Genomic DNA, 27569 nt, shown 5'->3' on the forward strand with positions numbered 1-27569 from the left:
GGAGTTCTCGGGCCCCTGGCACAGGACGTAGCCCTTCAGCATGATGAGGACCCGCAGGCCGAACGAGGCCAGGTACATGCTCAGCACCATCATGTCCAGGCAGTTCCACCAGTCCAGGAAGTAACTCCGCAGGCCCTCGATCCAAACCTCCTTACACTCGAACCAGAAAAACCCTGGAGAGATAACACACCCACACCTTACACTCGAACCAGAAAAGCCCTGGAGAGATAACACACTCACATCTTACACTCAAACCAGAAAAACCCTGGAGAGATAACACACCCACACCTTACACTCAAACCAGAAAAACCCTGGAGAGATAACACACTCACACCTTACACTCAAACCAGAAAAACCTAGAGAGATAACACACTCACACCTTACACTCGAACCAGAAAAACCCTGGAGAGATAACACACTCACACCTTACACTCGAACCAGAAAAACCCTGGAGAGATAACACACTCACATCTTACACTCGAACCAGAAAAACCCTGGAGAGATAACACACTCACATCTTACACTCAAACCAGAAACACACAGACCCCTTACACTCAAACCAGAAAAACCCTGGAGAGATAATACACTCACACCTTACACTCGAACCAGAAAAACCTAGAGATAACAACACTCACACCTTACACTCAAACCAGAAAAACCTAGAGAGATAACACACTCACACCTTACACTCAAACCAGAAAAACCCTGGAGAGATAACACACTCCTTACACTCAAACCAGAAAAACCCTGGAGCGATAACACACACACACCTTTCACTCAAACCAGAAAAACCCTGGAGAGATAACACACTCACACCTTACACTCAAACCAGAAAGACACACACTCCTTACACTCAAACCAGTGCACTCAGAGAGAGTTCTGAAAGCCCTGCTTTGGGACAGCAGGACACACAGTCTCCCGCGGCAGTGAAACACACATACACACATACACGCACACACACACACACACACACTCACCCACCACCCAGACCATGTGGAAGGAGCTGTGCAGGATGTTCTGCTGCCGCGAGGCGAAATCGGTCCGGTACATCTCCATGGTGATGGACTCGCCCAATAGGGTGATGAGGAACCACAGGTAGGAGGCGGAGTGAAGGAGGAACTTTATCACCGGGATCTTCAGGATCTTCCCGAGCTGTGGAAAACCGGAAGAGGGTCAAAACCAGCCTCATGCAACGGAAGTTTCCTGCTCTTCAATTTCTGTTAACACAACGTAACACAACACAACACAATGATGACAACAGACCATTCAGCTCAACAATGCTCACCGTTTTCCTCCCAACTACTATTGAACTACGGTCTCATTCCCTATTTGATGTTTGTAACTTCATTTTCAACGGATTTGTTGGGCAAAGTTCTTGTGTCAGGTCCCTCCAGTAAAAGAGATTTCATTTTTGATGGACCAATGAGTTAATGAGTTGTCTCTGAAATGTTAGTAAATGGAAAAGGCTTAACAAGCTCATTAATGAAGGCATCAAAATAACATGAGACATATTCATGTTTATTCATACAGTTTTAGAATGGCTCAGTTAATGCACATTCATATTCATTCTTGTTACTAAATACATTTATTCATGTTAAATAACAAATTAGCCAATGTTAATTAATGGGATAAGTTCATCTTAATGCGTTAGTTCTTGTGAATTTATGCATTCGTTCATGTTTGTGGATTTGCACATTTGAATTATCTTTTTAGTCCATGTTTATGCATTTGTCATTTTTAATGAATAGATTCCTCTATATTAATTAATGCACCCTTATCACATTGTCATAGAGTGCCAAGAGTATTTAGGTTTTCATTCCAACCATTCCAACGACGCCAGCTGATTTCACTAATTAACCCACCTCCAACCAGAGAGGAGGGACCTAATGACAGTGCTATCTGAGGGGACAGTAGGCCCCAGGTGCACAGTGCTATCAGAGGGGACAGTAGGCCCCAGGTGCACAGTGCTATCAGAGGGGACAGTAGGCCCCAGGTGCACAGTGCTATCAGAGGGGACAGTAGGCCCCAGGTGCACAGTGCTATCAGAGGGGACAGTAGGCCCCAGGTGCACAGTGCTATCAGAGGGGACAGTAGGCCCCAGGTGCACAGTGCTATCAGAGGGGACAGTAGGCCCCAGATACACAGTGCTATCAGAGGGGATGGTAGGCCCCAGGGCTCTCCGACCTTGGACTTGGGTGCGATCCAGTAGATCAGGCAGAGGATGGGCATGGTGAGGAAGATGCCCAAGGACACCAGCAGCTTCCAGGCCGTCCGGCTGCCCCTCCATCCCGTCAGGTGTCCGCACCAGATGGAGGACAGGACCTGCTGGCAAATGGGGTGGGCCACAAACTGGGGCAGGAGAGAAGGGGGCACCAGAATTAGACCGGCCACGTCCGTCCCTGCAGGGTCCAGTTTCAGGGTGCCCAGAGGCAGCAGGTGCTGAGGGAGTAGATTCGCTTTGGATCCCCGACACCACCATTCTTTGTGCCTTATCGAGGGCTGAGAATGTACGGTACAATCTGGGCCGCTGAATGTCACAGAAATTATTCTCTCACTGACTTCTCACACTGTCACACCACCGCTGGCAGCAACACGCTCTGCAGAGCTGCAGTAGTTCCATAAACAGCAGTCATACTCCGTCACTGAATCGGCCCGTTTCTCCTATTGTTGATTTTAAAAGTGGGTTCACAGTTCACTTTGCCATTTGCACTGGCTCGTGGGTATTCCAAAAAGCCAAAATCGCAAACAGTATTACCGCTGTGGTGGTCACTCACATCTCTTGGAGATGCCTTACCTGTTTCTGATAGTACTTGAGGGCAAGGATGTTGGAGATACCTGTTTCTGATTGTACTTGTTTTTTTGGTGTCCATTTGTTTTCTCTGATATGATGGTTGGAGATACTCTACCTGTTTCTGGTTGTAGTTGAGGGCAGGTGGAAGTACTCTACCTGTTTCTGGTTGTAGTTGAGGGTAGGTGGAAGTGCTCTACCTGTTTCTGGTTGTAGTTGAGGACAGGTGGAGATACTCTACCTGTTTCTGGTTGTAGTTGCAGGTGGAGGTACTGTACCTGTTTCTGGTTGTAGCTGAGGGCAGGTGGAGGTACTCTACCTGTTTCTGGTCGTAGTTGAGGGCAGGTGGAGATACTCTACCTGTTTCTGGTTGTAGTTGTAGGTGGAGATACTCTACCTGTTTCTGGTTGTAGTTGAGGGCAGGTGGAAGTACTCTACCTGTTTCTGGTTGTAGTTGAGGGTAGGTGGAAGTGCTCTACCTGTTTCTGGTTGTAGTTGAGGACAGGTGGAGATACTCTACCTGTTTCTGGTTGTAGTTGCAGGTGGAGGTACTGTACCTGTTTCTGGTTGTAGCTGAGGGCAGGTGGAGGTACTCTACCTGTTTCTGGTCGTAGTTGAGGGCAGGTGGAGATACTCTACCTGTTTCTGGTTGTAGTTGTAGGTGGAGGTACTGTACCTGTTTCTGGTTGTAGCTGAGGGCAGGTGGAGGTACTCTACCTGTTTCTGGCTGTAGCTGAGGGCAGGTGGAGGTACTCTACCTGTTTCTGGTTGTAGCTGAGGGCAGGTGGAGGTACTCTACCTGTTTCTGGTTGTAGTTTACAGCCAGGCGTAGGCGGGACAGGTTGGGGATGCCCTCCTCGAAGGCCTGCTGGTCCAGGTCGTCCTCGCTGTCTTCTCCGTCCTCCCCGCAGTTGTTGAGGATGGTGGTGACCTCGCTCTGGTTCCGGCACATTCCCAGGAGCTCCACCGCAAACTCCTGGCACAGCTCCTCCAGCCCCAGGTACTGCGGCTGTGATCGGGTGAGACCAGGGTTATTTTAAGGTTAGACCGGGGTTATTTTAAGGTTAGGGATAGATTACGGTTAAGGTTACGGTCAGATTAAGGCTAGGTAGGGTTGAGGTTAGGGCTCAGTTAGATTATATAATGTACGGTTAAGGTTAGGGCTCAGTTAGATTATATGATGTAGGGTAAAGGTTAGATTAGATCACATTAATGTAGGGTTAAGGTTAGGGCTTGGTTGGATTATATTAATGTTAATGTTGAGGTAGAGGTTAGATTATATAATGTTGGGTTAAGATTAGGGCTTTGTTAGATTATGTAATGTAGGGTTAAGGTTAAATTAGATCACATTAATGTAGGGTTAAAGTTAAATTAGATTAGATCACATTAATGTTGGGTTAAGGTTAGATTAGATCACGTTAATGTTGGGTTAAGGTTAGATTAGATCACGTTAATGTTGGATTAAGGTTAGATTAGATCACATTAATGTTGGGTTAAGGTTAGATTAGATCACATTAATGTTGGATTAAGGTTAGATTAGATCACATTAATGTTGGGTTAAGGTTAGGGTTGGGTCAGATGCTATAATGTAGGGTTATGGTTAGGGCTTGGTTGGATTATATGAATGTTAATGTTGAGGTAGAGGTTAGATGCTATAATGTTGGGTTAAGGTTAGGGCTGGGTTAGATGCTATAATGTAGGGTTAAGGTTAGGGCTGGGTTATATGAATGTTAATATTGAGGTAGAGGTTAGATGCTATAATGTAGGGTTAAGGTTAGGGCTGGGTTATATGCTATAATGTAGGGTTAAGGTTAGGGCTGGGTTATATGCTATAATGTAGGGTTAAGGTTAGGGCTGGGTTATATGAATGTTAATATTGAGGTAGAGGTTAGATGCTATAATGTAGGGTTAAGGTTAGGGCTGGGTTATATGCTATAATGTAGGGTTAAGGTTAGGGCTGGGTTATATGCTATAATGTAGGGTTAAGGTTAGGGCTGGGTTATATGAATGTTAATATTGAGGTAGAGGTTAGATGCTATAATGTAGGGTTAAGGTTAGGGCTGGGTTATATGAATGTTAATATTGAGGTAGAGGTTAGATGCTATAATGCAGGGCTACGGTTAGGGCTGGGTCAGATGTTATAATGCAGGGCTACGGTTAAGGTCAGACTGCGTGAAGGTTGCGGTCGGGCCTGGCCTTGAACTCGGGCTCCTTCTTGGAGAGCTTGCGCAGCTCCCGGCTGAGGCGGAAGGCGGACAGCATGGCGTCCTCGGAGGTGATGGACAGGTAGGCGCGGCTGGCGATGCCGCGGTAGGTGTTGATGCGCGACAGCGAGAACTTGAGCAGGTCGTACTGCCGGCCGTTGCGGCACTCCAGGCAGGTGCAGGAGATGCGGTGGGGGCGGGCGATCACGTGGCCCTTCTGCGTCAGCATGGTGACGATCTGGTACAGGTCCTTCTGGCAGGCCAGCGTCAGCGGCGTCACGCCGGGGGCGAACTGCGAGTCGTCGATGGACTGGTCGAAGATGGCCTGGGAGAAGGAGCGCACGTCCATCTTGTTTCCCTTCTCCAGGTCCAGCCGGTCCAGCAGCCGCTTCACCACGCGCGGCTGGTTGGTGTCCACCGCCACCAGCAGCGCCTCGTGGATCTGCCGGAAGTCGAACTTGACGCCGGCGAGCAGAGCGAGCATGGTGTCCTCGCCGCCCAGGCGGATGGCCAGGTTCAGCGCCTCCCTCCACTGCCGGTCCTCCGAGTCGTCCAGCTGGCGGATGATGCCGTCGCCCGTCTTCAGCAGGCCGCTCACCAGCACCGCGCTGCCCTCCTGGATCGCCCCGATCAGCTCCGCCGGGAAGCGCATCTTCTTGTTCACGATCTCGCGCCATTGCTCCGGCTGGGGAGAGAGGCTCCGCCCGTTAGCACTGGGACAACAATAATCATAACAACAGCAACAACAACAACAATAATAGTAACAATCATAATAATGACAACAACCATAATAATAATAATAATAACAACAATAATAATAATAACAATCATAATAATGACAACCATAATAATAATAATAATAATAACAACAATAATAATAACAATAATAATAATAACAATCATAATAATGACAACAACCATAATAATAATAATAATAATAACAATCATAATAACAATAGTAATAATCATAACAATAACAACCAAAATAATAATCATAATAATCATTGTTATTATTATTATGCTCATATAGCATTACCATTGTTGTTCATTATTATTCTTAGCGTTAGTTAAGCTCTCATAATTGCTCCAGCTACAGAGCCCCTTCAATTATTACTATTATTGATAATAATGTTCATATTTTTACCATTACAGTATATTGTTATTTTTTATTTTTGCTGTTATTTGTCTTTATTATTATCATCATTCACATTAGAGCTTCGAGGATCTTAAATATGAAAATGTTTTTAAATATCGTATTAAAACTTTAAATACAAAGACGACCAACTTCACAAGACGCTGTTTTATAACATTTTTATTTAATGTTTATTTGCGTAGGGACACTGCCAAGAGACATAGCATCACCACTGCCAGTTTACACCAGGTTCATGTAGCTGATCTTCTGCACACAGAGATTATAGCTATTGCTAGCTTCCAACCCTCATCCCTAGTTAGGCTTTATTATGAAAAAATAAGACAGAAAGTTTTAATTGAAATATACTGAGAATACAAACATTCAATCGATGTTAAATACATACACACATAGCACATCGTTACCGTGCTTTCATAACAGTTCATAAGCAGAATAATTGGGTGTGATCTGTGCACCTTCTCCTGACATCCACTCAAAAACGTTCTCGGGTTACAATAAACATTGGAATATTGTAAAAAGTATCAAAATCAGTAAGATTCACTGAATTGTTTTCTTAGATCCTTCTTGCTTTGCGGCATTTCACTATGTACAATACACTCACTAACAATGCAGAGAATCACATTTCTTAGACTAAAAATTGTTAATATTTCAATCATCTGTGATTCAACCATTTAACGGTGCCTTATTTCATCAATCAGAACATCTTAGAACATGAAGATAACCAGACTGAAACCTTCTAATGAATGAACTACTGCATAAACGTATTCCCAAAAACATCCTTACCGTAAGGTTTTCCATGTCGATAGGCAAACAGGATTCGGTACCCTAAATTCAAAGTTCTTGCCCCAAACTATCAGGAACTTCACATATCCATCAGAACCTCAGGGGTCCGGACCTTTCAGGGCCCGGTTCGGGTGTGTGTGGAGAGGTACAGGTGTTACGGAACTCGACAGAGCCGAAACAGAGTCAGTATCCAGAGTGAAGGATGTCAGTTGTGGAAGACAGGTAGCGTGTTGTTCTTCGTTCTACTGTGCTCTAGAGATTTCTGCTTGATTGTGGAATTATCACCCATGAACAGACACTACGAGACACCACCCCCCATGAGGACACACCAATTAAGATGCAACTATATCACCCCCCCCTCGTTAGTGTAATTAAGGTGGTGGCTCCTGTATCTTTTTCTCTCTGTTCTTCCATTACCTGGACTGGCACTGTTACATAATCCTTCAACGTGTTTTAACACCCTGAATTGTTTATAACACTTTTTTTGAACAAGAAAGACAGAGGAGTAAACATGGTAAAAACATGGCTGAAATACATAGACAGTAGACAGTGAGAGGTAAGTGGTGGTTGGTGTCACAGGTGAGTTGATGGGTATTACAGGTTTGTCAAGCGTGTCGTTATTGCAGGTCTACGTTGGCGAGGCTGAGCTGCAGAAACAGAAAAACACCTCCAGGCTTGCAGCCGTTTCCCACAGCCGCCCTCCCCAGGTGATGCTCGCTAATATCCGCCAAACGGACTGATGAGGAGGAAGAGGAACTCAGGATGAAGGACAGAATGCTCCCTGGGTCTCCGGTCACCCAGAATGGACCGGCACCGAGTGACTCGTTTGTCCGACCTGCCGGTGGTATCCCCGACTTCCCGGCGGAGTCAATGTGGTGGTGTGTTTCTCTCAATCACAGTGAACCACAGCGATCAAATCAAATCCCTTTTTTTATTTATACGGTGTATTTTACAAAATTATTTTCTCTCTGGCCTAAACCCCCCCCCCCCAAAGCCAGTAGAGGTGACAGTGGCAACGAAAAACTCCCTGGAAGGAGGAAACCTCAGGAGAAGCCCATCCTACTCTGGCCAGCTTGGTTTGGACACACAGCTCCCACACTGACACACACTAACACACAGCACCCACACTGACACACACTGACACACAGCTTCCACACTGACACACACTGACACACAGCTTCCACACTGACACACTCTGTCACAAATAAAGGCATTTTTAGGTTTTATGGGACAATTCTCACAAACGTCCCCTGAAATTACGAGCTAAAAAGGGACAAATTCTGTATGACTGGCTAGGGGTACATTTTTATTGTACCCATTAGGTACCACCACAATGGCAAGTGTTAGTACCTCTTTAGGCAGGTTTTTTTTGTCCATTTTTCCCTGAGAGTGCAGGGGGGTCAGAGGTCAGAGGTCAGAGGTCAGTCCACCCAGCTCCATTGGGGCTCCAGAGGGTCTCCGCAGCTGCTGGCGTGCAGATGGATCTGAGAGGAGGGGAACCGGAAGGAGCACACAGGGCAGGGCACCAGGTCCTGCTCTGCGTAGAGGGCGGGGCTGTGGGCGGGGCCACCGCTGCTGTGGGCGGGGCTGTAGGGGGGCGTGAAGCTCAGCTCCACGTCTGGCTCCTCCCCCTGGCAGGAGGAGGCGTGTTGGGGCAAATATTCGGGACTGAAGTAGCCTGAGAGAGGAACGCAATGTTCTAATGAAGTAATAACCGTCATCAAAACACCTCAGTAATGTCTCATACTCATGTGCATACTCATACTCCCAGACACACACACGCACGCACACACACACACACACACACACACACACACACATACACTCACTCACTCACTCACGCACTCACGCACTCACTCACGCACGCACGCACGCACGCACGGACTGACACACACACACACACACACACACACACACACACACACACACACACACACACACACACACACCTCCACATAAGGGGCAGCAGGTTTCAGGGTCCTCCGAGGCCCCAGGGGGGGCTGTAGAGCAGGGAGGGCTGTTACTGAGAGACTGCTCACAGGCTGCAGGTCTGGTCTTCTTCCAGCAGGGGGCCTGAGGTCTGGCAAAACGCAATGACAGCCCAATGCACATGATTACATCAACTCATTTAGGCACATCCAGGCCTGCAAATGTCACCAATTTATTCAGGTGTGCACACCTGAACACCTTTACATGAGAGAAAGGTTGTCACTGCTCACACGTTCAGTTTAATACATTGCTCATGAGCATAGCATCGTTGTCTTTTTCTAAGACATGTCAACACACCATCACACAAAAAATACACAGGAAATAAACAGGAAGCAGCATTTTGGCCCGGATCTGAGATCTGCGTTTGAGAGGAGGGTGAACAAGTGAGAAAGGGGGTAATGAAAGGTGATTTCATTCGTTGTGTGGAATCACCTTTTAGGCAAGGGTAAAAAGCAGTACCTCTTTCTGGAGACTGGCTTCCTCTTCACCGGTCTGCTGGTCTTTTTAGGGTTAATGCTGGCCTCTCCCTCTGAGAGAAAGTAACAAAAGTATTATTAATTCACTTATTTTTGATGTCAGTTTGGAAACGCTTGGAAAAAATAACAGTTGTGGTGAGTTGGGATAATTTCCTGACTGTGGAATGGCGTGGACTCTGTCTGTGCCAGGTGTACCTGTACAGGTGTCCTGTGTTCTGTAAGGTGTACCTGTACAGGTGTCCTGTGTTCTGTAAGGTGTATCTGTACAGGTGTCCTGTGTTCTGTAAGGGGTATCTGTACAGGTGTCCTGTGTTCTGTAAGGTGTACCTGTACAGGTGTCCTGTGTTCTTTAAGGGGTACCTGTACAGGTGTCCTGTGTTCTGTAAGGTGTATCTGTACAGGTGTCCTGTGTTCTGTAAGGTGTATCTGTACAGGTGTCCTGTGTTCTGTAAGGTGTACCTGTACAGGTGTCCTGTGTTCTGTAAGGTGTATCTGTACAGGTGTCCTGTGTTCTGTAAGGTGTACCTGTACAGGTGTCCTGTGTTCTGTAAGGTGTACCTGTACAGGTGTCCTGTGTTCTGTAAGGTGTACCTGTACAGGTGTCCTGTGTTCTGTAAGGTGTATCTGTACAGGTGTCCTGTGTTCTGTAAGGTGTACCTGTACAGGTGTCCTGTGTTCTGTAAGGTGTACCTGTACAGGTGTCCTGTGTTCTGTAAGGGGTATCTGTACAGGTGTCCTGTGTTCTGTAAGGTGTACCTGTACAGGTGTCCTGTGTTCTGTAAGGTGTACCTGTACAGGTGTCCTGTGTTCTGTAAGGTGTACCTGTACAGGTGTCCTGTGTTCTGTAAGGTGTACCTGTACAGGTGTCCTGTGTTCTTTAAGGGGTACCTGTACAGGTGTCCTGTGTTCTGTAAGGTGTATCTGTACAGGTGTCCTGTGTTCTGTAAGGTGTATCTGTACAGGTGTCCTGTGTTCTGTAAGGTGTACCTGTACAGGTGTCCTGTGTTCTGTAAGGTGTATCTGTACAGGTGTCCTGTGTTCTGTAAGGTGTACCTGTACAGGTGTCCTGTGTTCTGTAAGGTGTACCTGTACAGGTGTCCTGTGTTCTGTAAGGGGTATCTGTACAGGTGTCCTGTGTTCTGTAAGGTGTACCTGTACAGGTGTCCTGTGTTCTGTAAGGTGTACCTGTACAGGTGTCCTGTGTTCTGTAAGGTGTACCTGTACAGGTGTCCTGTGTTCTGTAAGGTGTACCTGTACAGGTGTCCTGTGTTCTGTAAGGTGTACCTGTACAGGTGTCCTGTGTTCTGTAAGGGGTATCTGTACAGGTGTCCTGTGTTCTGTAAGGTGTACCTGTACAGGTGTCCTGTGTTCTGTAAGGTGTACCTGTACAGGTGTCCTGTGTTCTGTGAGGTGTACCTGGACGGACTGCGGTGGGTCGTTTCTGGACGCTGGAGGGGGAGGTGGGGTTAGGAGGGGAGGCGGGGCTAGGGAGGAGGCTCCGCCTTCCAGACTGGGCCGCAGTGATGACCATGCGAGCCGCGCGGCTAAGCCCCGCCCCGTCCCGCCCGCTGCCCTCCGCTGCCCCGCCCAGGCGGTCACGCCCGGGGGACCCTCCTCTGAGGAAGACGCAGAGAAACAGACCGCGCTCACGTCTCAGACATCAGGGCCCGGGTTCAACCACAGTTTAGGCCCGTCAGTTACACGGTGAGCCTGGAATCAGCAGCCTGTAGCCCAGCGGCTATGGTGCTTTTACTGGGACCCGGAAGGTTGGTGATTCAGGCACCGGTGTAGCCATGATAAGATCCACACAGCTGTTGGGGCCCTTGAGCAAGGCCCTTAACCCTACATCGTTGCAGGGGGATTGTCCCCTGCTTAGTCTAATCAACTGTAAGTTGCTTTTGGAGCAGATAAATAACAAATTATTGAGATTATAAATTATCAACACAACGGACATGTTCCAGCTTGGGAACTGAATTTAAATGTCTCACTCTCCCCCCCGTCCAAAGAACGTCCTCTGAACCGCCGGGCTGGACAGCCACTCTCTCACTCTCGATGTCTGCTGTTCCGGCGTCCGCTGCGTTGAAAGAGAAGGTCGAGAGAGAGAGAAAAAAAATTAAGGTATTTTGGGGGATTTTTTGGAGGGCGGGGAGTCGATCTGACTGACGTTAAATGAGGAGGGAAAGCGGAGCCGTAGCCTGTGGCTCTGGGGGGGGAAGAATACGCACCGCTGTGTGAAAGGATATTGATTGGAGGAGAACAGAAAACTGACAGACATTTGCTCTAAATACACGCCCGCTGGTACACAATGACATAAAACCCTGTTTCCAGGAAGTGGATGGTAAAAAACATTTTCTATGGCTATGACGAATTTAGTAAATTTTGTGAACTTTGATTTAACCTCCTGAGACCAAACACCCTCAAGCGAGGACATTCCATTTTGGCTTCCCACAGCTACAGTATTTCTCTTAACATAAGGGACATTCAATTAAAATTTTACTAAATATATATTTTGAAAATACTTTTTAAAAATACATATATTTTGAAAATACTGCAACATTTTTGTCAACCGAGACGCTTGAATTATGTCAGATATATATTTTTTTTACTCCTGGGTCTCAGGACATTAAGGTGGCATGTACCTGTCCCCCCTCGGCCCCCTGCTCCCCCGCGGCCCCGCCCTCCCCCTCGGGACTACGCAGGCGTAGGAAGGACAGGCCGAACTGGGCGCGCCGGCTGAAGGGCTGGCTGCAGGTGACTCGAACCCGGTCCCACAGCTCGTCCACACCCGCGGGCAGGAAGTCCCCTGCAGGAGAGACGCCCGCAACCCTGTTTATACGCCCCGTGTAAACAACCAGGAGTGGGTATCAGTGTTTAAAAGCCAATTAATGCCACGGCACTAGTGAATTTCCCAAAAAGTGTGAATTAAAATACATACAAGATATACAGGTAAAAGGATGAATACATAACAAATAACAACCAAATAAATGCACGTGTTGTGCATTGTTCAAAAGTCGTTTCATTATTGCATGCTAATGCTGAAGGATTTAAAAAAAAATTATTATTATTATTTAAAAAATGAATGAAGTTGTGTCTCCGTGGAGGTACTCATTGTGTTGAAAGGAATTGAGTTCCATGCTTGTCGGTTAAAGTGTGAACTGACAAATAAGGTAATCAAAGTTTGTAAAATCGGCTCACCTCTCTTGAACATTCGAACCCCTGTTCGCCCCTTTTGCTGTTTAGAGTCGGCCGGGCTCATCAGGGTTGCTGTGGGCAACAGTGTGACGTAGGGCCGTTCCAGAGGCCACGATGAGCGTCCTACGTCTATTTGTATAAAGGCGGATCCACAGTTACCTAACCCCCCCCCAAAAAAAACGCATCGTTATGAAATGTGCTCGACACAGCCAGCAAACTACGCACGCTTTAAAATCCAGCTCTTCCCATCTTGAAATTACCCGCTACTGTTTCAAAACAATACCTTGTTGAGCGTGGAGCTGGTCTGAACTGGTCAACCAACTACCAGCTGTTTCAAAACCTAGCTTTAGCCGTTTTTTTTTAGCAGGGGCATAAACTGATAACGTTACATAATTTCAGCAAATCAACGGTCCCCATTCAGGGAAATTCGCAGGAGGTAAGGGCTAATTTCAACTTTAATGAATGACTGCACTCGCCCACGTCGATGTAGCCGATGGCCGTGGCCCGTTCCATCTGCAGCTCCACCTTCAGAACGCCGCTTCGGTCCTGCGGGCTGCACAGCCACGGTCTCCCGCCCTCCCCGGTCCCGCACAGGTTCTCCACGCAATTCTTCTGGTCCTGATTCACGTCGTCAAAACGTCGCACAGCAACGGCAAGCGATCAGACTGCACGCAGATCTGAGTTGACCGTCAGCTCAATAAATTCAACCCCGTAAGTTAACCAACCCCTTGTCCTAAGCAAGATAGCGAGCAAAGTGTATGCACCGCTATATCAAGATAGGCAGCAGCATATACACTAGAATTAAGTTAGGGTAACAGGCTATGGGACTTACCTGAGAAGTAAACGAAACGATGTCCTTGATTTTTACAGGAGCCATAACTGTAGTTAGCTTACGTTAGCTATATAACATTAGCAGTTCATCCATATGTCAGCAGGGATGTCAAGCTTGTTATTATCGTTTGCTGCCTTACAGCATCGTGGCTAAAATACACCAGGTCTTGCGTGAAGAAACATCGTTAAGTCTGTACAATAAAGGGGTCCTGATACTACACAACTGTGTATGAAAAAAAAAAAAGAAGCTAGTAATGAATAGTTTGCAACACGGCTAATGTTAACGTCAGATTGCTAGAACTGAGATTCCAATAACAGACAAATTATTTCCATCTCCCGCCACCCATTGTAAACCACACCTCTTCTTACCCCGTTTACTCTGTATTGGTTAGAGGAGTTATGGGAAATGTAGTTTAGCTTCAGTAGCACCGGAGATACCTTGATAACACATACATCAACGTGCCAGCCTAAACGTTAAAAATATGACAATTACAGTTAACTTAATTTTAGAATCATAATTCACTGCCTACCCGGGACCAATTTAAAGATAGTGCAGTTACAGAGCTGTATTATTTGTTTGGGATGAAATTCGTTCATATGACAAGCCTGCTATTTCTGTTTATACTTATTTTTACAGCCGGGAATGAGCGCTAATTGTTTTTCGGTCATGTTGCGAACCAATTTATATTTCCCCTCACACATGGGGTGATTATTGGCTACCACTAGCACCAAAGAACAACCATCTGTCCGTCTTCCTTGGTATGTATGGCGCCGCTAGTCATTGGCCCCTGACGTGCTGACAGACGGAACAATAACGCACTTGCTGGCTTGTGATTGGTCGACCGAGCCCCCAACCCGGAAACTGCCGGCGAAAGAGACGCGTCGCCAGTGCCCCAGAAGATGGCGGGGGTGTTTGAGGTGGAGGTTGATGGTGTTGAACACGATCATGGACACGGGCACCACGACGAGGCACAGCAGGTCAGAACATGCAGTCCCACCGACAGCTTTCGTCCCCGCGGATTAAAATAGTAGAAACGGTCGACAACGAAGAGCCCACTAATTTCAGACCTGCTAGTTCCCAGTGGCCCTGCTTTCGTTAATCTGTATGTTGTGGCTCGCTAGCTATTTAGCTAGCCTGTGGCTAGCTGGAGCTAATATAAGACACCCTGCTTGCAAGCTATCTATTTTAATTTCTCACAATTTCACCGAATGATTGCATTTTACCCGTATACTGTCTAAGAGTCGATCAGCTTTGTAGTTTGTTCATCCCTCAAATGGAACGAAAATTGTGTTGAAATGCAGTGGGCTAATTGGCCAACTGGAATAGCTAGCTACCATAGCTAACCTCTAGCTTGCTAGCTAGTTTATGTTTGCCGACTGTGCTTACAGTAATTTAGACGTTAGCGGTGTAGCTAATTAGCTAATGCCTTGAAGGAGAGGCGAGATTTGGAAATGTAGCTAATTGCGCGTGACATAACATTCACTCATATTTACAGTTGGCAAGCTACGTAAATGTGGTTGCTGTGTTCCATTATCTTGTCAGTTATTTGCAACTGTTCTGTTCGGTAACAGTCAGCTAACCACTAAGCTAACCTTACGTGAACTAGCTAATCATTTGTGTTTAAATTAATGTAATGGCGAGTCCCCTGCCTAAATTACGTTACTTGCCCCTAGTTCAAATGACAAATGGGGTCCGGGGGGTTATAGCGTTGCCTGATTTCAGCAATTCTCAGCTGTGTATGGTCAGGTAAAGGTGTTCATATGTTTAAAGTTCTTCCTGTGTATTTAAAGTACATTTTCGCCTGCAATCTTATCTTTGGCGATTACCGGGTTGCAGATACAGAATGGGATGAGGTGGCAGTGGATGCAAAGGTTATATTTCGCTACATGTTAGTCCTTGCGACCTGTGAATCGCCACTCGCCCTCCTGGTATACCCTAATTAGCACGAGTCCTTGGATAAAAACATATTTGTCGTTTTGAAGGTCGTTGTACGTGCTTTGTTTTCTCTGGAATGTGATGCAAATGTGTTACCTACACACACAGACGTGAAGCATCATCGAGATCCTCCTTTCTTTACCCGTCGGAAATAAACCCGTGTAACCCCTCCGTACTTCCGCAAGCCCTTAAAGGACACGTTAGTCAATATTATGAATTTGATATTGCAGCATTTAACTATATAACGTCATAGCCGTGACTGTTTAAATGCATTATACATGAACAATAGAGTTTCATTTATTGTTCTGCATCAATTTGTAATCGACACACGCCAGTTCATGTCATTACCGACGAGATCACTCGACGGGTACATTTGTATATTTTTGGAATATTTGCGTGTTCATGTTGGTTCTCCTCTCCTGCTTTTTCAGATCGACCTGTCCCAGCTCTCTGCAGAAGAGAAATGGAGGTAAGCCTTCTTTCCCCGGAAGTTTTTTTTTTTTTTTTTTTTTTTCTTTGTTTATGAAGTCTGTACTGTGTCGTAGGCTATGTCAAGTTCCGCACATTTTCGGCCGTTCCATCCTCAGCGTTCATTGTTGGATGTTTAAAACGGAGCAGCGTGTCTTCATTTTAACTTAATGAAGGGTTATGAGTTAATTTCACTCATTCAGTCGTCCGACTGTAGACTGCTTCTGTCAGATAAGTTGATTCTGTTTGTTGTTCTCTAGTCCTGCATCTTTAGAGGCTTTTAAGACTGGCCAGAGTCTCTGCAGCTGGCGCCCACCTGTGGCCCTTTGGCTATTTGTAAACTGCCTGATGATTCTAAAAATATTTTGGGCCCCATAAACTGAAGTAGACCCCCTTCTCCACCCGACTCCCTCCCTCAACTGATCTGATCTGAGGTGACTGGTGACTGGTGATTGGCTAGGTGAGGTAAATAGTGATTATTCACCAGTGAATGACATCAGGGACAGCTACTTAAATATATATTGGACTGTTGTATAAATGTGTACCGAAATACAGAATTAAAGGGTGTGTGTGTCTGTATTCATCTGTGTGTGTGTGTGTGTTCCTGTGTGTGTGTCTGTATTCATCTGTGTGTGTGTGTTTGTGCCTATGTGTGTGTGCAGGTTGGAGCACGCACGGATGCACGCCAAACACAAGGGGCACGAGGCGATGCATGCAGAGATGGTGCTCATCCTCATCGTCACCCTCGTCATCGCCCAGCTACTGCTGGTGCAGTGGAAACAGAGACACCCCAAATCCTACAACGTGAGTAACTCTTACACACACTCCCCAAATCCTACAACGTGAGTAACTCTTACACACACTCCCCAAATCCTACAACGTGAGTAACTCTTACACACACACCCCAAATCCTACAACGTGAGTCCCTCTTACACACACACACCCCAAATCCTACAACGTGAGTAACTCTTGCACAGACAGACATCTGTTTCAGTCCTGGAATAATTGGGTTGAAATTATTTTACTCTGCAGTTCCATGGTTATTCCACTAGATGGCAGCCAGCTGCTGTGTGCCTGTGACTGGTTCAGTGTTTTTAATGAGAGGATATGTGCTGTGGGCAGCCCTGTTCACTTCCTCTTTATGTCTTCCTGTCTTATTCTCTCCCTCTTTAGCTGTGTGGAAAGAGTTAAACCGCCACATTTTGTTTCTTTCCCTCTCTCTTTCACTCAATATTACAGTGGTAATGTGTCTCTCTCTCAGTATTAGTGGTCATGTCTCTCTCTCTCTCTCTCTCTCTCTCTCTCTCTCTCTCTCTCTCTCTCTCTCTCTCTCTCTCACTCTCTCAGTATTAGTGGTAATGTCTCCCTCTCCCTCACACAGTGATAATGTCTCTCTCTCTCTCTTTCTCTCACTCAGTATTACAGTGGTAATGTGTGTCTCTCTCTCGCTCTCTCTCTCTCTGTATTACTGTGGTAATATGTCTCTCTCCCTCGCTCCCTCTCCCTCCCTCTCTCTCTCTCTTTCTCAGTATTACAATGGTAATGTGTCTCTCCCTCCCTCTCCCTCTCTCTCCCTCTCTCAGTATTACAGTGGTAATCTCTCTCTCTCTCTCTCTCTCTCTCTCTCTCTCTCTCTCTCTCTCTCTCTCTCTCTCCCCAGCTGGTGACCCTGTTCCAGATGTGGGTGTAATGTGTGTGTCTCTCTCTCTCTCTCTCTCCCTCTCCCTCTCTCTCTCTCTCTCTCTCTCTCCTCTCTCTCTCTCTCTCTCTCTCTCTCTCTCTCACACACATTGGTAATGTCTCTCTCTCTCTCTCTCCAGCTGGTGACCCTGTTCCAGATGTGGGTGTAATGTGTGTGTCTCTCTCTCTCTCTCTCTCTCTCTCCCTCTCCCCTCTCTCTCTCTCTCTCTCTCTCTCTCTCCAGCTGGTGACCCTGTTCCAGATGTGGGTGTAATGTGTGTGTCTCTCTCTCTCTCTCTCTCCCTCTCCCTCTCTCTCTCTCTCTCTCTCTCTCTCTCTCTCTCTCTCTCTCTCTCTCACAGTGGTAATGTCTCTCTCCCTCTCTCTCTCTCCAGCTGGTGACCCTGTTCCAGATGTGGGTGTAATGTGTGTGTCTCTCTCTCTCTCCCTCTCCCTCTCTCTCTCTCTCTCTCTCTCTCACACACACAGTGGTAATGTCTCTCTCCCTCTCTCTCTCCAGCTGGTGACCCTGTTCCAGATGTGGGTGGTCCCGCTCTACTTCACCACTAAGCTGCACTGGTGGAGGTTCCTGGTCACATGGTTCATCTTCTCGGCCGTCACGGCGTTCGTCACCTTCAGGGCCACCAGGAAGCCTCTGAGCTGCACCACGCCCAGGTCCCGCCCCCCCTCGGCAACGCCCCGCCCCCCCTCGGCAACGCCCCGCCCCCCTCGGCAACGCCCCGCCCCCCCTCGGCAACGCCCCGCCCCCCTCGGCAACGCCCCGCTCCCCTCGGCAACGCCCCGCCCCCACGAGTGCCCTGACACGGCCCAAACGTCCTCGTGAAATACTTTAGCCCATCGCAGAGTTATCACTCCTGTAGCGCACTGCGGCAGGTTGCACACAGCGTTCAGAGCCCGTTGCGGTTTCCACATTCAGTCGTGTTGTGTAATACGTAATCTACGTATTACACGTAATCTTACGTGTCTACGTAATTTTTTAGGATTCCTATACTTTTTACCCTTTACTGAGCTTGTCATTGGAACCTTTGAAATACCCCCCCCCCCCCACTAAGCAGCTCCTTTGCCCAGAAAGTTTGGAAAGCCCTGTAACAAGAGTTTGGGAGAGAAGCAGTTGTCATGTGACTGATGCGTGTAACACTGTTCTGTGCCCCCCCCCCCCCCCCCCCCCTTACTGCAGGCTTGTGTACAAATGGTTCCTCCTGCTCTACAAGCTGAGCTACACCACGGGGATTGTGGGATACAGTGTGGTCATGTTCACCTTGTTTGGCATCAATCTGATATTTAGGTGAGTGTGTGTGTGGCATGGCGGTAAGTGATGAGCGGTGTCCGTGGTGCATTGTGGGAAAGTGTGGTGTAGGGTGGGGTAAGGGTAGGGAACGAGCGTGTTCACATCGAAGGGGTGGGATAAACAGTGTTGCGGTTTGAGCGTGTTTGTTGCTGCAATTCCTCTCTTGACCTTTAGGAGTCCGAAATTACCCGCTGTAACTTTTAAGGCACTTTCCCCTTTATTTACTATAGTAAAATCTCAAGCTGTAGTTACGTTTCACGTTCTGTCATTGTCGCGGATGATTTTATCCAGAGTCACTGACAAAGTGCGTTCAAATGATTGGGGAAAGCATGCCCACTGGTGGCGGGGAAGTGTCATTACATGTACCTAATGAGAGGGTGAATGCTCGAGAGGTTCGGACGAGGAGCAGTCGGGGGCTTTGAGCCGAGATGTACATTTTCACGTGTCTAAACTAAACCAAGCTAGGCTGCTAGTCTAAAGGCGAGAACCGTAATGAATAATATTCTGTGTTTGTACAGTGCCTTATACTAACAAAACTGTACACAGACACAGAACATATCATAAGTAAAGAATAATCAGAATAATAAAAAATAGAACCAAGTAAATTGAATAGTTATGAAGAAAGCGTTCTTTAAGAATTGGTCTGGAAATAAGGTCTTTCAAAATCAAGAAATATTAATTTATTTAGTGATGCTATAACCTCACACAGAGCGGAAGGAGACACAGTGGGTTAAAAAAGAACCATAACATAATCAAATGGAATGAAATCGGTAAATGGTTGGCGGCGTTTATATGGCGCCTTTATTCAAAGCGCTGTACAATTGATGATTCTCTTACCGCATGAGCCAATGAGACGACCATTCTTACCACCTGAGCCAATGAGACGAGAGCTCTTACCGCCCTGAGCCAATGAGATGACCGCTCTTACCGCCTGAGCCAATGAGACAGCCGTTCTTACCGCCTGAGCCAATGAGAAGACGGCTCTTACAGCCTGAGCCAATGAGACAACGGCTCTTACCGCCTGAGCCAATGTCGTTCCACTAGCCTGTGCAAAGTGATCTTTCTGCTCGCTTCTGAAATGTTTTATTGTTGGCACCTCACTAGTATCTAATAACAGTGAAAGCTATTGTCCAGATGTTCCTGTGATTGACACGTGGAACTCCACACGGTCTGGGATTGGACGACAGAAAGCTGCATTGTGGGAAATACAGCAGCAGCTCAGAATGACGTGAAACGCCTCTGCGGGTTGATCTTCCCGTGAGCAGCCATTGGTGTAAATGGCTAGAGTCACGGTCACTGGAAGCACAATCATAATTATTATTGATGTGCTAATTCGTTAAACTGAGCCGGTGTCCATCTGAACGGGATCCAAAAACACGAGTGCCCATTACTGCCTCGCAGTTCAGACAACAAAAACATTTTTAAAACTGTGAAATGGCAATAATGCAGGACGTTATTTGGACAAAGTGGAATACTTACTGTTTACAGACACAACTGCGAGATTTGGCCAATCCGTGAATTTGTTGTGCGCGTGTAATCGCGTGTTCGCAGGAGCGGATGATTCATTTGCAGGGGCAGTGCTGGGTTAGACTGTGCTCGCTCAAATGCCTTCATTTTAACGCACTCCATTTCACATGAAAGCTGTGCTGTGATTTGTGGAAGTGTATTAGTGACTCTTTGTAACCCTGTTAGAAATATTGTACATGAAGTAAGGCAATCCCCTGGAGGTGCAGAATAACAGCACACACGCCCAGGCACACACACACACACACACAAGCACACGCACACGCACACACATGCACGCGCACACCACAGGCACACTCACAGGCACACTCACTCTCTCACACACACGGGCGCACACACACACACACGCACACACACACACACACACACACACACACACACGCGTGCGCACACACAGGCACACTCACAGGCACACTCACAGGCACACTCACAGGCACACTCACTCTCTCACACACACGGACACACACACACACACACACACACACACACACACACACACACACGGGCGCACACACACACACACACGGGCACACGGGCACACACTCGGACACACACACACACACACTCACACTCTCTCACTCCTGGCCCTCCTGTGCATCCCACTCTGTCCCAGGGTGAAGCCAGAGGACTCGATGGATTTCGGGGTGTCCCTGCTGTTCTACGGGCTGTACTACGGGTGCTGGGCCGGGACTTCGCCGAGATGTGCGCTGACTTCATGGCCTCGACTGTGGGGGTGAGTGAGGTCACCTTTCCCCGAAGAGTTCATGATCTCTCCCAGTGTGCCTTACAGGACCGTCATACCCTGTGTGTGTGCATCTCTCTCTTGTGACATGACTCACTCTCTCTCTCTCTCTCTCTCTCTCTCTCTCTTCTCTCTCTCTCTCTCTCTCTCTCTCTCTCTCTCTCTCTCTCTCTCTCTCTCCTCTTCTCTCTCTCTCTCTCTCTCTCTCTCTCTCTCTCTCTCTCTCTCTCTCTCTCTCTCTCAGTATTACAGTGCGTCAGGCATGCCCACTAAGCACCTCTCTGATAACATCTGTGCGGTGTGCGGTCAGGCCATCCTGGTGGACGTGAGTGAGGAGGGAATCATCGAGAACACCTACCGCCTGTCCTGTAACCATGTGTATCCTTATGTACTATACACACACACACTCTCACACTCTCTCACACACACTCACACACACTCACACACACACACACACACACACCTACCGCCTGTCCTGTAACCATGTGTATCCTTATGTACTATACACACACAAACACACACACACGCACTCTCACGCACACACTCTCACACACACACTCTCACGCCAGGTGAGGAGGAATTGGGTGTTCCGAGCCGATGCTGACCTTTGGAGGTTGCAGAGCCCGATTGTGCTGATGACTTCCTGTATTCTCCCGTGAGGATAATGACTTCTGTTGAGTCAATGCAGTGAAGTCCCCTTAAGCACTTCCTCATGCTTACGGCTTTTAAGGTCACCGTTTGTTATTCTAATGCGTGCACAGGTGGAGGTGGCCCAGATCAGAACATTCTGGTAACATTGACACTGCGTATCATGCTCACAGGACCATTACAGCCAGATAAGAAGTCACTGATTAGGCAAGAATGTGACCCGTTACGTCACTTTTTTATTTTTAGAATCAGATTTATTTCTGTGGATATTGTCATGTGTCTGATGTTCTTGCTGTGAGGTCATGACTCTTTAGAACAGAGGAGCCGCGAACCCAGCCCTCCACCCAGAGGCCTCTGGGTCCTAGCCCTGTCAGGTGCTTACATTTTCTTTTCTGTTTTTTCTTCTTCTAATACTTTTACATTACATTACATTAATGGCATTTGGCAGACGCTCTTATCCAGAGCGACGTACAGTTGATTAGACTAAGCAGGAGACAATCCTCCCCTGGAGCAATGCAGGGTTAAGGGCCTTGCTCAAGGGCCCAACGGCTGTGCGGTTCTTATTGTGGCAACACCAGGATTAGAACCACCGACCTTGCGTGTCCCAGTCATTTACCTTAACCACTACGCTACAGGCCGCCCTTGGCGGCCAGTTCAGACCTGACAAGCTATTTTAGACCAGTTAGCTGTCATCCACTGCTTTAGGACTGTATCTCTCTAGGACCAGGGCTGGGGACCCCAGCAGACCCTGTGGCTCTCCAGGACCAGGGCTGGGGACCCCAGCAGACCCTGCAGCTCTCCAGGACCAGGGCTGGGGACCCCTGCAGACCCTGTGGCTCTCCAGGACCAGGGCTGGGAAAGCTTTGCCTCTAGGTTCTCCTCCACTTCCTGCCGCTGTCTCCTTAACCCTCCTCCCCTCCCAGATTCCACGAGTTCTGCATACGAGGCTGGTGCATCGTGGGTAAGAAGCAGACCTGCCCCTACTGCAAAGAGAAGGTTGATCTGAAGAGGATGTTCAGCAACCCGTATCCTTTCTCCACTGTCTGGCTGAATATTAGGGGGGGGGGGGGGCAACTTAGGTAAGCCAGGTGGGCATGTTGCCATGGATATTGATCATTTATGTGTTTGGGAACTGGGCTTATAACCTGGAGATATTGGGTTCAGTTCCTGAATGGGTCAATGTTGGATAGATACTGAACTTGAATTGTTGGTAAATTGCTAGTTCGGTGTGACTCAGCTAAAGATTTTATTTTTTTATTTTTTTTGCTCTGAATCGATTTGCGACTTATCGCGCGTTTACAGGAATCTACTTTCCAGTTAAGAGGAAGGAGTCGGTATCGGGTTAAACACTTGACTATCCCCTGAAATGGTGGTCAGAAGTCATCACAAGAGAATTAAGAATGCTAAAAGAGGAAGGGTGGTCTAGTGGTCTATACAAAAAGGGGGAAATCCTCGTTATTATTTTAGTTTTTGTATACGTTTTTTCCGCTCCTTTGTACGTTGCAGCGTGTGAAGATCTGCGGGGCTTTTATGAAGGCTCCTCTGTGTGTGTGCACTACGATGCTATTGTTTCTGCAGGCTGTACTATGAACACAATTATACCCTGCTGAGAAAAACGTATCAAGAAAGGCTTTGAAACAGCTGGCAGCTGGTTATACCGGCTCCATGCTCAACCTGGTTTGACCAGCTTTTACGACAGGGTCTTGCACAATTATAAACAGAAATGAGCCTATCAGGTTTTATATCATGCAAGTGCTTCTTTCCTTGTGGTCTCCGGTACCATAGGGAATAGTTCCAACTAAAAATAATATATTAATTACAATGCAAATAATAGTAATCGTGTAATATGCACGTGTACACTACAATGTCTGGAAGAATTTAAGAGCCATATGTTGGCTTTCCTGGCCACCGCTACATGGTTATACTTGTTGTTCATCTAACTATCCTGTTTGTTGACTTGCTGGTAATACTACGAAATACAATGAATAAAAATGCATGTTTCTATGTCAACGCAAGCCGTTTGTGTTGTGGATGAAGCATGCAAGTAGCTAAGATGGGCCTCCAACGATCTGCGAGTGGGCGTATTGCGGTTTCGGCGTACCTTCTGTGCTTTTCCATATCACGGCACCGAGTCGTTTTTTAGTCACCGTTCGCTGAATTTCCGTCGCCCTATTTCAGGCTTTGCTGAATGGTGCTTTTGCTATTTTGTTCAGTCACGGTATATCTGTAGCTCGGTAGTCGCTTCAAGCTTCGTGCTTTCTGGTTTTTAGTTGTCATAACAACAACCAAAGCCACTGAAACTGCACACGATAGCGTTCAAATATATTGACATTGGCTGAATGTAGCTTGTACCTAATTCAAAATTCCTGGCTTAGGCTTTTATTAATATTGTTATTCTTCACTAGGAAACCAGGTCCAGATCCCTTAATTTTTTTTTGCTTTAAAATACCATTCATCTTCCCATTAATAATGAAGGCATTGAGGTGTTTTTAATGGATCTTTTTTGCATGCAGAAATTAATGGACCATTAAGGGATCTTGGTTTCCTTTTAAGGGGCACTTAATTTAAACTAAGCGTTGGTATGGTTTCAGGGGTAGATGTATGTATAATTAATAATAATAATAATAATAATAATGTACAATTCATGCCATTTTAAGGAATTTGTATTTCACAGTGACAATAATAATAATAATAATAATAATAATAATAATAATAATATTGTCACTGTGAAATACAAATTCCTTAAAATGGCATGAATTGTACATTATTATTATTATTATTATCTGAATTATGTGATGGGCGACTTTGCTAAGTCTATTACTCAAATCTTTCATATCAATTTAATAGGAACTATTTGTGTACTGGACAGAAGCATTCGGTTTCCATGGCGATCTGCTGTTATGCAACTGCTGTACGATGTTCCTCTTTAACGCCTTCCAGCCTGTTTTTACGAGGAAAACAACCCGTCCTCAATGAGGAAGTTTTACACACATAATCATTCACGCACGGTGACGACGCTATTCCTTCTCACGTCATGAGCACGTTGAACGGGAGCGGTGACGTCGCTCTGTTTTCCGTGATCCGCAAGTCATGTCATTTCATGTCCACTGTTTTTCCGTTTTTATTTTTTGTTTTTTAGTTTAAAATATTTCCTACTGAATTTTGTTTTACAGAAATTAGTTGATCATGTCATAAATATGTTCTTTTTAGGGCAATTTCAAGGATTTTGATACTGTACATTCAGAGTAGGCTACTTTTATGGTGTCATTTTGATCTATCAAGAACTGCCCTGCATGTGAAAGTTCTGAAGCTCAATATCTCAACTATCTAAACTAATAATTCCAAGGTCACGATTTGTCACAGAGCTGAGATTTTACCCCATCTGTGTTCTAGTCTTCTGGTGTGTAAACCGTTTTTGGCCCTGGAAGCAAAACCAGCCAATGGGTTCGCCGATTTCCAATCAGAAGGCAAGCACCCGGTTCGTATTATATCTAGTTAGACGGGTTTATTTTTAAAAGTCGTAACGGGGAGAAATTGGCCTACTTTACGTGTTTTTTAATATCGCTGCCAGTGCAGATGTTGTTTTCTCGAACGTGCGAGTTAAATTTTCTGCCCTGTGGTCGTGCTTTTCTGACTCGTTCGCGGTGCGATGTTGTGGCTTTTCACGCCCGTGTGCTGAGAAGCCGCGTCTGTTCCGTCACAGCCGCCGCGGGAACCGCGACCGGACGGGCTTCTTAGAATAAAAACGGGTGTTCTGTTTACGGTACGCGAGTGCGAGTGACGGGGTTAATGTCCAGGCTATTTAATGCCTGGCAAATGAGTCGGCTTTGTTAACGATTCACTGAGTAGGTAAAAAAGAAAAAGAAAAAAGATCGCAACCCAACCAATCACAGGACTCCCGACATTAGATGTGTGTGTTTTTTAACAAGGACAATTACAACATCGTTAGAGGAAACGCTCATTTTACTGTAAAGCGGTCCGTTGTGTTTTCCGTCACCGGGTGACCTCGCTAACCGGGAATCTCCGGCCCCCTCAAACCTCAGGGTCCGCAGTTTCCTTCCGGTCGTCAGACTTTAATCCCCGAGATACTGCGTGGACTCCTTGGCTGATCAATGGTTTAAATTATTAAGCGTTTAAAGTGCTGCGACGTTCTGAAGATCAGAAGAGACGCTCGCTGTAGCTCTTTTAAGACTACGTTTTCAGACCCCTACTCTTGCACGACTGGACTTTCGAGACCTCTAGTCTTGTCGGACTGTGTTCACCTCGTAGCACAACAAGGAAGGTGTTTTGACATGGAAATGTATAGAAGTCATATAAAAATATTACAGCGCAAATGGCACTAGTTTCTCAGTTTGCATTTGTATCGTAGTTTCATTGGTTAGCTTACTGAACTACGTTCTGTGGTGTAGTGAAGTTGCTGTTGTTCATGGAGACCGGAGGTAGATGCACAAAGTTGTTAGGGATTCTGTGGACGAGCGTCTGGAATGTTATGTAATGTGCCGTTTCTTGCTCTGTGGTTTATTGTGTATTGTTTAGTTACTGAATTTCTCTGACTAAATAATTATGTCTTTGTGTCCTTGACTCCGCCTCCTCTCAGCTGGGAACGGCCTCACGTGATGTACGGGCAGCTTCTGGATTGGCTCCGGTATCTGGTTGCCTGGCAACCTGTAATCATCGGCCTGGTTCAAGGGATCAACTACATCCTAGGCCTGGAATGAAACTCCTCCCACCCCCCCACCCACCCAGACGCCATATAGCACTCTGGGTACAGACTGCTAAAAGAACCTTGTGATGGACTCGAATATATATGTACATATATACATATGTGTGTGTCTATATATGTATATGTATATACTTGTGTATACAGGTACATACTAATCAGTTTTTGAAATTAATGAAATGTTTTACCAGCAATCTTGGATTATTATTCCTTTTTTTTTTTTTTTTTTTTTGGGAGTTTTCTTTTTTCTTTTTTTTTGGAAGGGAATGGGGGTGGAGCTTATCAACTGGTACTGATTGGCTGTGATTGAATATGACTGACCCGACTCCGTCGGTCCTGTTGTTGGTCTGTAGTTTCACCTCCCCCGGATGCAGGAGTGCCGTCGTCATGGCGACTCACACCTGAGAGGGGGTTCTGTTGGGTTCTGCGATGGTCAGTGTTTGGGGCGTATTCTTCCCCCACCCAGTCTGCACAGCCTGCCTCCCTCTCTCCATCCCTCCCTCTCTCTCCATCCCCCTCTTCATCCCTCCCCCTCTCCATCCCTCCCCCTCTCTCCATCCCTCTATCATCTCCCTCTCCATCCCTCCCTCTCTCTCCATCCCTCTTTGTCCCTCTCTCTCCATCCCTCTCTGTCCCTCTCTCTCCATCCCCCTCTCCCTCCATCCCCCTCTCCCTCCATCCCCCTCTCCCTCTCTCTCCATCCCTCTCTCTATCCCTCTCGGTCTCCCCCCCCCCCCCTCTCTCTCCCTCCCCCTCCCCCTCTGCCGTCGCCGGAACATTCCGCCGAATCCCGGTTCAACCAGCCTTTTGACCGCCGAACCACGCCCCCCCTCTGAGTTCATCCCCCGAAACACGGGTGCCCACAGCCCCCCTGCCACCCCCTCTGTGTTGTAGTTCCCCATGACTCTGTAAAGTTGAACCCCTCCCACCTGTAAATGTTTGAAAGATTAATAACACCCTGACTGCGTGCGTTTTACGTTGGTGATTTTCTTATTTATTCCGTCACGGCCTCTGTCCTCCTCCTCCTCCTCCTCCTCCTCCTCCTCCTCCTCCTCCTCCTCATGTTCGTGGAAGCGATGGTGCGTGGCGCTGGCACGATATCGCCCCGCTCTGCGGAGTGAGGATGACC

The 27569-nt window shown here is 46.9% G+C and overlaps 3 protein-coding genes across 3 annotated transcripts in view; 1 reads left to right on the forward strand and 2 right to left on the reverse strand.

The window, feature by feature from the left end:
- The window catches only part of LOC133133580 (short transient receptor potential channel 2-like), a 20610-nt gene extending 6865 nt beyond the window's left edge, over positions 1-13745 (reverse strand). The window contains exons 1-15 of the mRNA XM_061249682.1: positions 13415-13745; positions 13059-13200; positions 12586-12741; positions 12030-12193; positions 11379-11464; positions 10807-11006; positions 9586-10687; positions 8875-9005; positions 8356-8603; positions 8241-8308; positions 4985-5705; positions 3588-3797; positions 2185-2349; positions 978-1152; positions 1-173 (exon numbers count right to left, since the gene is read on the reverse strand). The exon at positions 1-173 is cut by the window's left edge and continues 28 nt beyond it. Coding sequence (XP_061105666.1) covers positions 1-173; positions 978-1152; positions 2185-2349; positions 3588-3797; positions 4985-5705; positions 8241-8308; positions 8356-8603; positions 8875-9005; positions 9586-10687; positions 10807-11006; positions 11379-11464; positions 12030-12193; positions 12586-12741; positions 13059-13200; positions 13415-13459 — 3786 coding nt within the window. The 5' untranslated portion in view covers positions 13460-13745. The remainder of the gene's footprint in view (positions 174-977; positions 1153-2184; positions 2350-3587; positions 3798-4984; positions 5706-8240; positions 8309-8355; positions 8604-8874; positions 9006-9585; positions 10688-10806; positions 11007-11378; positions 11465-12029; positions 12194-12585; positions 12742-13058; positions 13201-13414) is intronic.
- On the reverse strand, positions 6582-11375 carry xndc1 (xrcc1 N-terminal domain containing 1). Its single transcript, XM_061250175.1, has 4 exons — positions 10807-11375; positions 9374-9443; positions 8875-9005; positions 6582-8603 (listed from the first exon to the last, which is right to left on the reverse strand). Exons 1-4 carry the CDS (start codon positions 10919-10921, stop codon positions 8347-8349), a joined length of 573 nt encoding a protein of 190 aa, XP_061106159.1. The 5' UTR covers positions 10922-11375; the 3' UTR covers positions 6582-8346.
- On the forward strand, positions 12756-26634 carry rnf121 (ring finger protein 121). Its single transcript, XM_061250174.1, is given in 11 exon segments — positions 12756-13293; positions 14192-14391; positions 15781-15818; positions 16480-16621; positions 18018-18172; positions 18696-18803; positions 20944-21005; positions 21008-21063; positions 21317-21450; positions 22644-22745; positions 26318-26634. Coding segments are annotated over 10 exon segments (996 nt in total). The 5' UTR covers positions 12756-13293; positions 14192-14313; the 3' UTR covers positions 26439-26634.
- The last annotated feature ends 935 nt before the right edge of the window (positions 26635-27569 follow it).

This window comes from Conger conger, chromosome 7 (assembly GCF_963514075.1).
Source record: "Conger conger chromosome 7, fConCon1.1, whole genome shotgun sequence".
Classification (NCBI taxonomy): Eukaryota; Metazoa; Chordata; class Actinopteri; order Anguilliformes; family Congridae; genus Conger; species Conger conger.

Coding starts and splice junctions, on each gene's coding strand:
- xndc1 (XM_061250175.1), bottom strand. CDS start 10,921: ATGGTCATCACTGCGGCCCAGTCTGGAAGGCGGAGCCTCCTCCCTAGC. Junction 9,444..10,806: donor ACCCACCGCAGTCCGTCCAG/GTACACCTCACA, acceptor ACTTTCTCTCAG/AGGGAGAGGCCAGCATTAAC. Junction 8,604..8,874: donor CTGCTGCCCCTTATGTGGAG/GTGTGTGTGTGT, acceptor TTCCTCTCTCAG/GCTACTTCAGTCCCGAATAT.